Source organism: Solanum dulcamara, chromosome 10 (genome assembly GCF_947179165.1).
Source record: "Solanum dulcamara chromosome 10, daSolDulc1.2, whole genome shotgun sequence".
In the NCBI taxonomy this organism is placed as follows: Eukaryota; Viridiplantae; Streptophyta; class Magnoliopsida; order Solanales; family Solanaceae; genus Solanum; species Solanum dulcamara.
In genome coordinates, this window is record NC_077246.1 from 15,588,191 (window position 1) to 15,604,728 (window position 16,538).

General features: G+C 30.8%; 1 protein-coding gene across 2 annotated transcripts; it reads left to right on the forward strand.

The window, feature by feature from the left end:
• Positions 1-9,668: 9,668 nt before the first annotated feature.
• LOC129871145 (myb family transcription factor IPN2-like) lies at positions 9,669-15,251 on the forward strand. Of its 2 annotated transcripts, XM_055946030.1 has the most exons (8): positions 9,669-10,041; positions 10,239-10,315; positions 10,420-10,486; positions 10,570-10,636; positions 11,280-11,322; positions 11,841-12,270; positions 12,367-12,589; positions 14,771-15,251. In XM_055946030.1, exons 1-8 carry the CDS (start codon positions 9,873-9,875, stop codon positions 14,826-14,828), a joined length of 1,134 nt encoding a protein of 377 aa, XP_055802005.1. In that variant the 5' UTR covers positions 9,669-9,872; the 3' UTR covers positions 14,829-15,251. The 2 variants fall into 2 exon arrangements, with proteins under 2 accessions (XP_055802005.1, XP_055802006.1); XM_055946031.1 differs by lacking the exon at positions 14,771-15,251 and having other exon boundaries at positions 9,671-10,041; positions 12,367-13,023.
• The last annotated feature ends 1,287 nt before the right edge of the window (positions 15,252-16,538 follow it).

The following is a 16,538-nucleotide window of genomic DNA, read 5'->3' on the forward strand; positions in this document are numbered from 1 at the left end:
AAAATAGATTATAGGTAGGTAGAGTAAATATGTAAAGTACTTACCATGATTAAATAAATATTCAATGATTAAAAGTGCATGGCAAGTAAGTAGTTATATAAACATGCATGCAAAAGCTAAGGTAATAAACCGACTTAAAAGGGGAATGAGTCGACAATCTTCTATTCCACAAAAGTGCCTCAGAGTGTAGAGTTTGAAACTCCCAAGAAAAGCATTACTACATTAACTTAAAAAAAAAATAAGTTGAGCCTAGAAAGAAAAGCTGCACATTCTGTAACTGCTTTAGAATTTCTGTTGGTTAGCCACCTTAATTACCAATTAATCCCAGTATCAACCCTGGCAAGTCTTTATGTGATGACATAAAAGTTTGGCCACCTTAATTACCAATTAATCCCAGTATCAACCCTGGCAAGTCTTTATGTGATGACATAAAAGTTTTGTTTAGTTTTTTTAAAAAAATTGTGATCTAAAACACTCGTTTTAGAATTTTGTGTTGGTTAGCCACCTTAATTTTTGTGACATTATTAAGGATTGTCAGTATCAATCCTGACAAGTGTTAATTTATGTGATATTATTTTATTTAACATAAAATATATGTTCACTTTTAAAAACAATTATGGTCTAAAACACTCATTGACCATTTGTGTGACCTATAACTCATTTTTTAAGGATAAAAATAAATTTTATTTTTTAAATTATAAAAAAGTGATATTTTTATTGGAACGGACGAAAAAAAGTGCACCACATAAATTAAGAAAAAAAATAACTTAATATGCACGATAGAATATTCAGTTCTCTTATAAAATAATTATAAATAAAAAGATTAATTAATAGACGCATTGATTTATAATTTTATTAAAATACTAAGTAATAATTAACATGTTATAAAAATTTAATTATGGTTAGAGTGTAAATGATCTTATACAGCATTAATATAAATAATGTAGACTCTAAACCCATATCTAAATATACTAGTAATAGTGGGTGTATTGACTTACGTACATACTGCTCCCATATGGTTTAACTTTACCCCAATGTTTTAAAAGTCCGAAGAGCGAGAGGGTATGTTTTGGCTATTCTGAGGGGCAATATTAGTGTCTATGATTGTGGTGGATTGATAAGTTCTCAAAAAAAATTTATAAAAAATAAAAATAAAAATAAATTTTAATCATATATCAATATTGATATATGATAAAAAATTCAAAATACAAGATTCTAAAATATACCTTTGATGTGTAGATATAATACATATGTCCATTGCAATATATTAAGCTATCAAACTTTTAATTATGTATAAATTTTATAAATAATGCGTATCAAATACAAAAAAAAGTTTGAAATAAAATATTTTAGCGTGTTTAGGATGACAAGGGTAAGTGCAATTGTATTACTTGATAGGACATGGAGTTTAAGAAAAATAAATTAGACTGTTGAATTATAATTTTAAACTTAAGATGTGTATAAAGTACGAAAATATCTTTTGAATTATGTGATTTTAAACATCATGCAGAATATTGAAATTGAAAAACTACTAAGGGCCTGTTTGAAAAGTCACCAGGTAATTGAAATTTCCTAATAATTATACAACCTAGTAATCACACAATATTATAATGACCTATTTATTTGTCATAATGTAATTATAAGCATATTATTTTGTTGCATAAATATAATTACACCGTTAAATTATAATTTAAAATATTACAAAAATAGAAATTAATATCTGACAAATATGTGCCTTAATAAATAATTAAATTAGGTATTTAAGATACATATTATTTCTTGAAAATTATTAATAAACAAACATATATTTCTAACTGATATTGTAAAAAAGAACTGATATATTTATTTGAAATTAATAATTTTTAACTTAATAATTATAAAAGTAAAAAATATACATTTTGTAAGAATATCATGAACTACATGTTTGACAAAAATCAATATTATAATATAACACTGTAAAGTTATTCAAATATTTTGATAAAAAAAACAGTCTATCAATTCTAACTAAAATAAATGAATTACATGCAATATGAAAAACTAGCAAAACTACTAAAGCAAATAAATCGGAAAAAAATATAACATAGATCTAAAAATAAAATAATACTTTTATATCAAATTCAAACCTAATATAAAATAAGTTCTACCACAATTTAATAAATATAATACAAAATAAAAGGAAAACATAGCTCTACAATCTCATTCAATAATGAAATTAATTAATTCAAACACTAGAATAATAACATAGTTAAACTTAATGACGAAAATAAAAATACGAGAAGTTACATTGAATCACAAGAATTAAGATTGGAAAATGAGAAGAAAAAAAATGAAAGACAAATAATGTAAAATGAAAAGGAAAAAAAAGAAAAAATGGAGAGTGTAACTAAACCCTTTCAAGTTTTTTTTTTAGGAGCGCGGGGAGGGGGGGGGGGGGGGGGTTGCATTTCCCGTGTCCGGATCCCCATTAGATACCCAATTTTTTCATGACATGATAATTATTTGGCCAAACTGACATGGCAAACTGTCTAATTACATCTAATTATACTCAATACAATTCCGTTATAATTTTTCAAACAGACCCTTAATATATAAAATGAAAATTTTTAAATAGACTAAAATTAAAAATAAAATACATAATTAAATAAATGAACAGAAAGACGACCACAAGAGAGGAGAAAGCAACACAATGATTAGATTATATTGTATTTTTCGAGAAAAAATTATTTTTGTAACAGGAGATATTAGTTCGTCATTGTCTACATTTGTGAGAAAATGTTCCTTAAATTCCTAAATTGACTTTTGATATACTTCCTCAGTTCACTTCTACTTGTCGTTTATTACTAAAATAGATTTTTATTTTTATTTGTCACTTTTGTTATATCAAGAAAAGACAATAAAATTTTTTATGTTTTACCCTTAACATTACATACTTATTTTCCAAATCATTTTCCAAGACCCAATATTATACATCAATTAATAGAAATAGTGTGGTAAAATACCTATATCAATAATTATTTTTTTAATTGATGTGCCAAATCAAACAGTGACAAATAAAAATAAATTGAGAGAGTATAATATAATTCATTCTTTGTCAGTAAAATAAAAAAAAATTAGTGACAACATGATAGGATTCTACTACAAAATCGTAAGCCATTTTTATAAATGCAAACACAACAACATATCTAGTGAAATTTCACAAGTGAGGTTCGCGGAGGATAGTGAAGAGAATATGACAAGTAAAAAGGTAATAGTGCAAAGTCTATTAAAAAGAAGATAAAAATAATAATAAAATAATATGATAATCAAAACATAATAGACAAAATACTAGAATAGATTATTAAAAATAATAACCAACAATGGTAAAAATTAAAAACAAGAATTACAATAATATAACTAGTACCATGACAAATATCAGTCACCCTAAGTAAAACAACAATAATATAACTAGTACCATGGCAAACATCAGTCACCCTAAGTAAACAACTCTCCACTACTTGTTAACCTTCTACCTTAATATGTGTCCTCCATATCTTCATATATAAGGTCATGTCTTCGATAGTATGAAAATGCATCATATCATGTCTTATCAGCTTTCCTCAATACTTCTTCAGTCTACCTCTGCCTCTCCTCATACTCTTTATAACAAACCCATCGCACCTCTTCACTGGTGGGTCTACGCATCTCTTCTTCACATGCCTAAACCATCTAAATCTCACTTCTCTTATCTTGTCCTCCACAGAGGTCACTCACACCTTATCTAAAATATCCTCATTTCTAATCTTATCGTTCCTAGTATAACCATACATGCACTTTTGCATCCTCATCTCCGTAACATGCATCTTCTTAACATGAGAATTTTTGACTAGCCAACACACCGACCCATATTGCTCTAACCATCACTCTATAGAACTTACCTTTGAGGTTCGGTGGTAATATTTTACCACATAAGACTCCAGAGATAAGACTCCATTTCATTCACGTCACACCAATACAACGTGTGATGTCATTGTTGATGTCACCACTCTCCTAGATTATAGACACAAGGTACTTGAATCTATTTATATTAAGGATATTTTGTGTGTCAAGCCTCACTTCCATACCTACCTCATGCATTGCATCATTGAATTTGCACTCCTCAACTATATTTTGGTCCTGCTCAATCGTCCTCGCCTGTAATACATCATTGACCCTGCAATCAGACTATGCCAAGTGGCATAGCAAGAGTAGTATTGGTAGGCATCATCGGTAAACCCGAGTCCCACCACATAATATAAAGTAATCAACAAGAAGAAAACATGCAATTAAGGAAATGAACCACCAATCCTTTATGCACAACCTCTTACCATCCTCATTAACCTTCCAATGTTCTCCAAGCCTAGCACTTATCTGATCATATCCTAGCCCTTCTATCACATGGAGGAGTTTTTGAAGTACGGGCCACTACTAACTCTGTCTAACTAGTCTACTTTTCTTAAGCTTTCACACCCCCATCTAGCCCTAAAATATTTAGTATCACACTTGCTAGAGGGTAACATTAAGGTGGTCTAAGGCCCCTCTCTACCCTACCCATACTGGTCTGCTATGGCAGAACCTAACCCGCTATAACGACCTCACCATAGCAGAATTCCTCCTGCTAGGATGACCTGTCTCTATCTCAGAATCCTTTCCTAAGCCCCCCATTAATACACTCACCAACAAGACACCAACAATATCTAACTTTAAGACACTAATCTCACTTAACGACACCTTAACTTCTCTCCACTTGGTTACAAGACAACGACCTCATACATAAGATACAGATGGATCTACCAACCAAAAATAATAACACAGATGACACCCCTAAGGTATGAAAATTGGAAACACTTGGATCTTCAGTCCTTTCATATCAGTTATTACACAGAATAGGCATGCTCAATTATAATTGTGTCAGTTCCTCTATTACACATATAATCAGGATCATTCATAGATAATAGCCATACAATGATTCTCTTATGGAACCCACACTCAAACTATTAGTGAATTAGTGTGACATCCGATCCAATAGTTAGTGTGTTGGCGTGACACCAGATCCAATATGTACCAACGTCGTACCCGATTCAATATGTGTCGCATGACACCTGATCCAATATATGTCAGCGTGACACTCGATCTAATATGTATCGGCATGACACTCAATTCAATATGTACCTATGTGGTATTCGATCCAACATGTGTCAGTGTAACACCCAATCTAATATGTACCGGCATGGTATCCAATCGAATATTCACAATCACAATCAACAATGCATGATTGACACATTTACACATTCAAGTAATATGTTCATTACATGTAATTGATCACGAATAGTCAATTGACATTCAGGTTCATGGTATGAGATTATCCCATGAAGTCATTTACATTCATCCCTTCTATTTCATGAATATGCTATACTCAAGTACTTACACAAAGCAATCAGCATGAATACTCACATTTATAAATTCAAGCATATCCCCCTATATACATCAACAACCACTACTGGACTCCCCTTTGATTATCACAAGACTTAGGATCTCAAAACAGCCCAACATTCTCCCTACACTTAATCTCACAAGAGTCATCAACTCTCTCGATCGGTTTCACCAAGGTTTACATTCACAGACTGAACTAATATCACTAGTCACAAAATAATCCTGACCCACATTATACATTCCTTCCCTAACAATAAAAACAATCATTTATCCATCCATACTCCATGCCCGCAGACCTAAATATAAAATCTCCTGTCGATTTGCATTATATTATGTGATGAGAACGAGTTTATAACTACTCAATTAAGGAAAACAAGTCTACCTGGGCTCTAAGAAACCATAGAAGGATTATAGAACGATCCCTGACCTCCGAAAGGAGAAACGATGGAGACAGGCCTGAAATCTATGGGTTGTAGCCTTCCTTGCGCTAGAATTTCCTTCCTCCCTTCTCTCCAAGCCTAGAGCAGATTTTTGAGGGTTTCTAGGTGACCCTCGTCTATTTTAGCACTTAAGGAAAGGAGGAGAAAATAAGAATTCGTGTCTTTTAGTTCTGCCCCGACCATCTTGCTATGGTGGCGCCGCTGTAGCGGGAACCTTACCGCCATGGCGGGACTTAGTTCACAAAATTTTTGTCCCACCTAAATAAGGATGGTTCGGATCGTTACAACAAATATCTTCTCCTAAATATCTAGACCTTTTCTAAGAAAAAATATCAAAAAGAAAACTATGCTATAACTTTCTAGATTTCTTTTAATAGCGATGATACTTGTTCTTTTTTAAAAAAACACTTTAGATATATTTCACAGTATAAGATAGGCAACTCTCGGTATAATCGAATGCAATAACTCACTGCGGTTAATTCAACTTGATCTTCTTAAAAACTTCAGTCCCTAAAAGAAAATGGACGATATTTAACGTGCACAATCGTCAAAATGCCATAAAAAATTACTGCAAAATTTCAGTGAGGACCAATTATTGTTTGAATGGAAAGAAAATAACTTGTAATTTTCCTTTGTGGTTAATTTATCGATCTCCTGTGAAAAATCATATAGATAGAAATACTGTAATGAGCCAAAGAAATAAATATTCCTAATTCCCGTGATAACAATACTTTATGAAAACCATTTTCAGCTGTTATACATAAGTCATAATCTATAAGCTGCCAAACAAAAAATTTCCAGCGACATTTTACTTTCTTATTGTCGAAAATAGTAAATATGTTCGATGGCCAAAAAAAAAAAGACTTAGGTTAGGTGTTTTTGAAATTCACTTGTAAATATTCAGAAAATAAAAATAGTAGTAAGTTCGAATGTAAATATAGTTTACAAGTGATTAACATTCGAAATTGCTACTATTTTGGTCAGTCCTAATTAAAAGGTAGTTGTCACATAGGTGCTTGATCACACTTTTGTTCCAAAATCATTTTACCTCCGATACTTGTTTTTTTTTCATAATTGATGTGACACACTTTTTTTTAGTCCGTTTCAAAAGAATGTCATTTTTGTTACAATTAGAAAGAATTTAATTTTAAAATTTTCTTTTTACCCTTAATGAAATCATTCATAGCGACACAATTATCAAAGATTCATTTTAAACCATAAATTTCAAATATATTTCTTCATTTTTTAATATTTTTGTCAAATCAAACGTGTCAAATTAATTAAGACGGAGGAAATAAGGGAAGAAAAAAAAAATCCACAAGATACACGTACGCTAGTAAAACATTGGCAGTGTGGTACAAGGATCTCCAATCATTTGTGTTTAGTTTTCAAGTTAATATTATCTCAAAAGGTCACTCAACTTTGAGAATTTATCTAGCAAAGTTATTGAACTTTGTTCCGCATCAATAAAATACTACATCAGTATCAATAAAATCACTTAACTAAATTGATCATTAAATTTTTTTGATATGACAAAATAAATTATTTTTATGCCATGTATATACATTAACAAAGTTTAATTATAACACTTCCACTAGAAATGTGACGTGAATAAGTGGGAGGATCCGAATGAATTCTGCTTTCATTTCTCCTATATGGAGCATTGAGTTTCTTATGTTATGGTCTGATCTCATTCGTATTTCAAGCTCGTTAGTAATCATTCACGGTGGTTGGATAAGTAGGAAGGGATCCTTATGATTAGACTAACTGGCCAAGAAGTTTTCCTATGAAATAATCTCCCTAATTTAACATTTTCTTTATTTTAGTTTATATGAAAATCTTTCTGTTTTAATCCTAGAATTTTTTAAAAAATTGTTTTTTCTTAAATTTGTGTTCAACCACATATTTTCATATAAATTGAAATGAAGAAAATACGTAATTTGACTTGTTCTTCTCTATAACAACACTCTCTTTTCGACATTCATCAGCCTCTTGCCCGTCGTGACTCGTTGCTGTCTCTGTATGTTTATTAAGAAGACATACAGTCAAGTTGTCAAATCCCTTGCTAATAATCAGTTGGATCAAATTATTAAGAAAATTCAAATTTTCTATGAAAATAATAGCATATCTAATAAAAATTTTAAGGTATATATTTTCGAGGAACACATGTTGTCCGAAAAATTGAAGTTAATTTATAAAAACAAGTTGTTGAGCGCCATTGTATGATATTTTAATTTTAAAAAAATTGCTTTTATTTTCGACTCTCTAACGAAAATAAATCTCTTCAATTTAAATATATACTGGATTTTCAGATACTACGCAGTCAAAAAGTGAGAAAAAAGCCCAAAATAGTTTCTTATCTTTGAGTTAAGATTCAAAGTAATCCTTGAGTTTTCACATGGAGCACTAATAGTCCCTCATGTTTGCAATATTGGTGCACTTTTGATCTTCCCCCAAACTTTTGCCTATTTTTTAACATTGATTTTTTCCACAATTTCATGTATGAAATGTTCAATTATATTTTTATATATTTAATAGAAATAATAATTTCATGTGAGCAAGGTGAGAAGAAAAATTCTTTATTCTGTTTAGTAGAAATATTATTGCAGCTATAATTTCAGAGGTTCATCACATCAATTTCACGTGCAATAGTATAAAATTTTCTTTTCTTGCAACGTCATATGTCAAGGTTTTCTTAGTTAAGCTATAATAATAATTTCATGTGAGCAAGGTGAGAAGAAAAATTCTTTATTCTATTTAGTAGAAATATTATTGCAGCTATAATCCCAGAGGTTCATCACATCAATTTCACGTGCAATAGTATAAAATTTTGTTTTCTTGCAACATCATATGTCAAGGTTTTCTTAGTTAAGCTACAATAATATTCCTTTTGAACAGGATAAGATGTTCTTCTTCTCACCTTCTCTCATGCGGAATTATTATTACTACTAAATGTATATAAAAAGATGATTAAACATTCCATACATAAAATTGTGGACAAAATTAATTTTAAAAAATAGGCCAAAGTTTGGGAAAAGACCAAAAATAAAACAATATTGCAAACATGAGGAACTATTAGTGCTCTATACGGAAACTCAAGAATAATTTTGAATCTTTAACTCAAAGATAATAGATTATTTTGGGCCTTTTCTCTCAAAAAGCATTTCAAGTAATTTATAAATTAGTTTTCAATAGTAATGGCTGTCGAGTGATAATACTAAACAATTCATATTTTCAACGTTTTTTGGTCGATAAAACTTTTGACCTTTGAAGTTGTCTAGATATGGAGCTGTTTGATTTATAATCTAAATTAACTATAACTAACTGGAGGACCAGACATTTCCAATTCCCTATGTACCACTAAACAACATTCTGGTTTACTATAAATATGTTTAATCATAGCAATACAAATCCCTATAAATGCAAAGTTAGTTATGATTGTATTGAGTATAATTTATACTACATCACGTTATTAGAGTCCCTTTTTCCTTCAACAAAGAATAAAAAGTATAAATTCAACCCCAGGCCAGATGGTAATTAACTCCTGTCTTATTAATTTATAAATTATACACCACCTCACGTTATACGAGTCCCTCTTTTCTTTAATAAAGCAAAAAAATACACGGTAATTAACCATATACACATCCACATCTACGCGCAGGGAAACTTTAATTCTTTTGCCAAATTAAAGTAGAGTTGCATGTTAGTATTTTAGAACCTTTTTCCCTAGCTATAAATAAATCTAGTAATAAGTATAATACAAAATTTACTCATGAAAGAGGACTTTATCTTTATTTAATTGGAGGGTTTGTCACTTTTTTTCCCCACTATTTGAGAGAGAAAAGGTGCATGTTCTCTTCTTCAAATTAAAACCAACCTATTCTATTTGCATATAGCATTTGTTCTTGAATCTCTTTAGCATAGTATTCGATTAAGAAGAAGAGAGAAAGAGAGAAAGAAATAAAAAAGAGAGACAGAGAGAGAATGTTCCATGCGAAGAAACCTTCAAGTATGACTTCTCATGATAGACCCATGTGTGTTCAAGGAGACTCCGGTCTCGTTCTCACTACTGATCCTAAACCTCGTCTTCGTTGGACCGTTGAGCTTCATGAACGTTTTGTTGATGCTGTTACTCAGTTAGGTGGACCTGATAGTATGTTCTCTACCTAACCCTATATATATATATATATATATATATATATATATATATATATATATATATATATATATATATATATATATATATATATATACACACTTTCATATGGTCGATCACCAGAGGTTGATTCAAGATTTAAACTTTGATTCTGCTTGTTTCTCATACTAACATGACTTGTATTTCTTGTGCAGAGGCAACACCTAAGACTATTATGAGAGTTATGGGTGTTAAGGGTTTAACCCTTTACCATCTCAAGAGCCATCTTCAGGTTTTGATCTTCGCAATTCAAGATCTACTTTTGGATGTATTCATGAAATAGTTTGATCATCTAATAAGCTTTTTTGTTTGTTTGTTTGTTGTTGATATAATTAGAAATTTAGACTGGGAAAACAGCCTCACAAAGAATTCAATGATCACTCGGTGAAGGATGGCGATAGAGGTACTGATTCTTCTTCTTCTTCTTCGTGTTTGTAGATGAATTGTTTTGTATTAGCAAATATTAATATCGTCAAGTAACTGCAGCTACAAGTTTAGAACTGCAAAGAAATTCAGCATCCTCATCTGGAATGATTGGACGTAATATGAATGAGTACGTTTTTTTCTTAATTTCCCTTTTAACTTTAGTATAAATCATCTTGTTCCTTTAGTTTGCTTTCACTTTAATTATTAGGAATTGTTTCTTTGAAGGGTGTTTACACTAGTCCTTTTCTTATTTCAAATTCTTTTTGAGTTGTATGAAAGGCCAAAGTTAAGGGAAGGGTGTGATGAGAATGAAACTTTAATATAATTCTCTAGTATGAAAGGTAGAAATTTTAACAATATTGAGATCTTCTTTTTCTTTTTTTCTTCAAGTAGTTGCTTAATTATGTTGATTTGGGCGGTTGAGCAATGGTCTGTTGAACATCTTTCAAAGACAAATTATACTATGTATATAAAAAATTATAGAAAGTATATAAGTTAAAAATTACTTTTCACACGTATATATTAAATCTTGAATATCCGTAATGAAATTTCTAATTTCGCGACTGGATTGAGCTTGTGACCATAAAATCAGTTGAATATATAAATTCTTGGCCTTGCATGGCTGCTGTTTCCTTTAGTTACCACCTTTAGTAGTACAAGTTATTGTCATCAAAGGAGTGCCGATCTAATTTTGTCGTTGGGCAATTGTAATGGATTCATCATACATTAAATGGTGGCAGTATTAACTTTCACATCTCTGATGGAATTAGGATGCAAATGGAGGTGCAGAGAAGGCTACATGAACAACTGGAGGTAATTATATATTTCAACCTTTTTCAAGCGATATAATTCTATAGTATTACCTGATAGCGGAGGCGGATCTTGAATTTTAAAGTTAATAGGTTCAACCATTACTCTTCATCTCAATTTATGTGAAACAGAGTTCTAAAAAAAAGAAAGAATTATAATATATGTGATCTAAACAAACCTTACATATTTGTATGATTATAGTTAAATTGTTCCTAATTATAAAAATGTAATTCTTTTTGGACAGAATAAAAAGAAAAGGATGCCACGTAAATTTAGACAAAGTATATCATCACCATTAAATATATATTGCAGTTTTGAAAATTATAAATAGGAATTTAATATATGTTATTTTTTTTTTGTAACTTGACCAATTCTTTTTATATACCTATTTAATTCTGCATTGTGAAATCCAATTCATGCCCCTCTTCAGTCAGATGACAGAATCAAGAAAAGCTGCTAGTTTGTACGATGGAGTGGAGCATATATAATAGTAGTAATTACATTATGGGTGCATGGTGCAGGTACAAAGACACCTCCAGTTGAGGATTGAGGCACAGGGAAAGTACATGCAGACTATATTGGAGAAAGCTTGTCAAACATTGGGGGGTGAAGAGAATATGGCATTACCATCAAGAACCTTTAAAGGCAATATTGGAAATCATCAAGGAGGAATAATACCGGACATTTCAGCTGCCTTTAAAGAATTTGGAACTCCTCCTCTAAGTTTCTCATCATTCCAGGATTTGAATATTTGTGGAGAACAGCTCGACCTTCATGCTCAAAGTAGCATGGGTGAACGATCCTCATCCTTCGACGGATTCATGAACCTCAGCAATAGTACTACTGATCATAACTTGTCTCTTGGAAAGAAGAGGTCTAGCCCTTACAATAATAATAGCAATGGAAAGAGCCCTTTTATGTGGTCCGACGATTTTCGTCTACATGAATTAGGTATATTGAAATTTTGAGCGGTTAGAGAGAGCATACTATACTATATAATAGATATGATTAATTACTTAATTATATATGTTGTGAAAATTGAATTAGGCGGAGGAGCAACAGGAGGAGCGTCATGTTTAGGTCCTAATAATGAAGAGGAGCACCAGATTATGAATCCCGAGCTTGATTCAGTGTCTGACATTTATCATGAGTCAAAGCCAATGCTACAGGACGAAAAGAAATTTGACGCAAAGCTGGAGAGGCCCTCCCCGAGAAGAGCGGCACAGATTTCTAGTTTGAGTGCCCAAGCTGGACGAAACTCTGTTTTCGGGTAAAAACACTGCAGGAACCTTTTCTGAGTTTATAATTATTGTAGTATTACTATTACTCTTATACTTAGGAAGAACAATAACTGTTGGCCACCATGCATATCAATGGATTCACTGTGCTACTATGATACTACCTAACGTAACGTATCATGTGACATGAGCACACCTTATTAACTTATTACAATTAATTGAGGCATACTTCCCTTCTGAATTGCAAGAAGGGAAAAGAAGGTTATAATTATCAATATTGAAAGGCTCCATCATTTTTTTTTTTTACAATCTACACATATATGTAATTTGTTGGATATCATATCATAGTCCGCACACACGTATCGATCCTTTCTCATCTTTGTATTTTTGAACATCTTATGTATTCAAGATTTGAAATTATGATTTTTATAACAATTTCAATTTTAACATCAATAATTATTTCACATTTAAATATTTATAGATATTTTTTTAAAACTTGTACATTCAATAGCCTTCAATCCTTGTTTAATCATTTCTCTTCTCGCTTGAAGAATTTCCGTTCTCATGGACACCACTTTATGTTAGCCTAAGTTTTTTTTTTTTTAACTTTTAAAAAGTTTAAGGTCCCAGTAATGATTTTTGGTAGCGCAAAATGATCATGAGGTTGAACGTTCTGTTGGGAGGTAATTCATGATTGCATAATAAAAGCAAAATGAGGATTAAGAAAAGAGTGTAGGTTGATGTTCCTTCCATGCGGTCAGTCAAAGAAAACCAAAGCAGAAAAAAGTAAAGGAAGTTGAGAGCAGCTTGAGAATATATTCTTTATCTTTTATTTGAGCAAAAAGAGAAGCAAACTAGTACTACTTATAACAAGTAGGGATATTTGGAAGCTTCTCTTTTCCAATGAGACAAAGAGACAGAGAGCATCCAACTTTTACAATCTTTAGAATTTAGGATTCCATATTCCCTAGGCTAAGCGTGGCTCTCACAACTATAAGAAGCTTTTCACTGACGGTACTCATCGAAACGGAATTCTATGCATACGGATCCAACTCTAAATACTTTTTACCGTTATCATCCATCTTACAAACTCCCACCTTTTTCACATTTTATTTTCCCACGACGAATGCACACTACGACCCTTCCTTCTTCCCACTCTAGTACCGCTATTTCTTAATTTATCTATCTTTACTTCATTTTTAATTTGTTCTAAATATGAAAGCGAAATTAATTCAAATTTTACTTTAGGAAAGAATTATCAAATAACATTTACACAAACATTCCTACCGTAAATACTAACTCACTCTATAGTTTAAAATAATTACATATTATTTCACTAATTAATAATTGCGTATTAGATTTCATTACAAATACACTACTCATTTAGATTTCAAGTCAGATACGTCACTCCTTTAGATTTCAAGCCAGATACATGTATATTTGATACCAGATACATTCTGACAAATACATAGGGAGGGGAGACGAGGGAGAAAGGAGAGAGGCAAGTAAGAGAGTTAGTGTATTCTTCAGATACATGTGAATCACATACAACATATTTGAAATAAATTATACTTAATTTGACCCACATGTATCCGGCGAAGTAAGTGTGGTACGAAAATGTAATTTCGAAAACTAAAATAAAAGCACATAATTTCAAAAACTAAAGTGAAAGCACGTAATTAGGTCCTAAACTAGTGAGATTTGTGTTGTTTACTCTTTATTTTACCTTTAATGAGAAGTTTTTGTAGTTGCACAAATATTATGATATGTTTAAGACTGTGAATAATTTCACAAGTTATTATTTATTTCTTAAACTCAACATCTAGTCAAATATAGCTTCCTATTAAAATCCAAATAGAAGGATTAATTAATAAACACCACCTCTTTTCTCTCATTTTACCTTACAGTTTCTTTTATTAATCTATTAAAAAATTGACACCTTTTATTTTTTCTAGAAATTATTTTATCTTAGTAGCCTTATTATACTCTTAATGATATGACTTATCGAATTCTCACTGATGTTAATTTAAAATTTAAAGACATGGCACCTCTATCTCACAGTTGTTGTGAGAGTTTCTTATGCATGACTAAATCAAAGTGGAAGAAGGGGTGGCTGAAGGGATATAGTTGCTTTTTTTTTCCTTTTGTGTTTAAATGGGAGAAATAAAGCATATGCATGGTAGTGCAAACTGATTTAACTTTATTGGTTGCAGTGAATTGCTAAGTTGGCAATATGGAAAAGTCACAGATGGTGGAGAGAGGCGGGAGTGAAAAGGTAACTACTTAAAGAGACTAGGCGCGCGCGAGAGGCAAAGTATTGAAGGTGAAGACAACACACTCATCATGCGTAATCCGAAGATCGATGAAGCTTCTTTGTACTATAGCTTTTTGTAGGACCAAAATATATATATCTAACCACCAAAAAGGGATATGCCACATGAAGGGTTACTGTGACATCAAAGTTTGCATGCATGCATGGCTCCATTTTTCATGACTTACTTTTCCTATAATCATGTTATTGAAAGTGCCAAAGGGGGTGAATTGAATGCATGGCTCCATTTTTCATGACTAACTTTTCCTATAATCATGTTATTGAAAGTGTAAAGGGGGGTGAATTGAACTCTTTCTTTTTCCAAGATTAACTATATTCAGTAGTCGACTGCTAATATATGCCGTAATAAAACCTCTAACACACTATTCCCTCTCGTTTCTATTTATGTCTTTTTTTACTAAAAATAGATGATTCTTAATATTTGTTATTTCACAAAATCAATGCTTAAATGACATTATTCTTCCTATTTTATTCTTGTGAGTTATTAGCCCTGAAAATATACATTTGACCAACCTAGAAACACTAAGTAAATAATTCATGTTCATTTGTCAAATTAATTAATCAAAATAAATTAATTGATGTTCATTGATTGAAAACTTAACTTTAAAAATACATTAAATAAAGGTAGAATAGTAAACTTACTTAGTTTCTTAATGCACGTGAAATCTAAAATGGTGACATATAAATAGAAATGATGAGAGTACTAAAAATAATGAAAAAATCGATGGACATGATCTATCAGAAAAATTCGGTTTTTAATTACACTTATATAGAAAGAGATTTAGATGAGTTGCTTAATTTAATTATATGCAGAGTTATTAGTCTTAATTATTTTTAATAATAAAATTTTCGTAATAGTATCATTTATTATAGAGAAAAAGCTAAAATATGTCATCCAACATTGAAAAATGTTCATTTATGTCTTAGGCTCATTTATACCATATCTGTTAAATCAACCAAATTTTTAAAACCCATTTGAATTAAATAATAACACCCAAATAATAAACCCACCCGAAAATTTTCTCAAACACACACAACTTTTTAAATTGTATTTAAAATTTTGTCAAAGAAACATAATTTTTTTCTTCTTTTTACCTTTCTCTTGATTTTATATATTCCTTTAATTTTCTCCGTCATTTCTTTGACTTGATTTCAAATTTAATTTAAATATCTCGTATTTAAAATAAGTTAATTTCAGACGAGAACCCCAAAAAATGAATGAAATCAAATGAGACATAAGAATATTTTAAACGTTAAAATAAAGGACTCTTTTTAAAAATATATATTATTATTATTTTGAAAAAAATACACATAATTTTTCTGGGTGGGTGTATAATTTGGGTGTTTTTAAAAGTCAAATGAATTTTAAAAATTTAACCGATTTCAAAAAAAATATTAATGACTTGACCGAATCATCGTTCGCCATGTAGATAAAATGATTTTGTAAAATCGGATGTGGTTTTCAGTTAACCCATAATGGCATGGATGAACATTGTCTTAAACGAAAATGACATAAATAAGCCAAATTATTAACGGATGGCATAAATGAGTCTTCTCTCAAAGTTTGATGTTATATTTGAGCCTTTTCCCTTTATTATATGTAGTATTGTTATTAATTAAATAGCAATCTATTGTAATTATTTAAATGA

Excerpts from the sequence above, each read along its gene's own strand:
- LOC129871145 (XM_055946030.1), top strand. The coding sequence starts at position 9,873 with ATGTTCCATGCGAAGAAACCTTCAAGTATGACTTCTCATGATAGACCC. Across the intron at positions 10,637-11,279 it reads ATTGGACGTAATATGAATGA|GATGCAAATGGAGGTGCAGA; the intron begins GTACGTTTTTTT and ends TGATGGAATTAG. Across the intron at positions 12,590-14,770 it reads GGACGAAACTCTGTTTTCGG|TGAATTGCTAAGTTGGCAAT; the intron begins GTAAAAACACTG and ends TATTGGTTGCAG.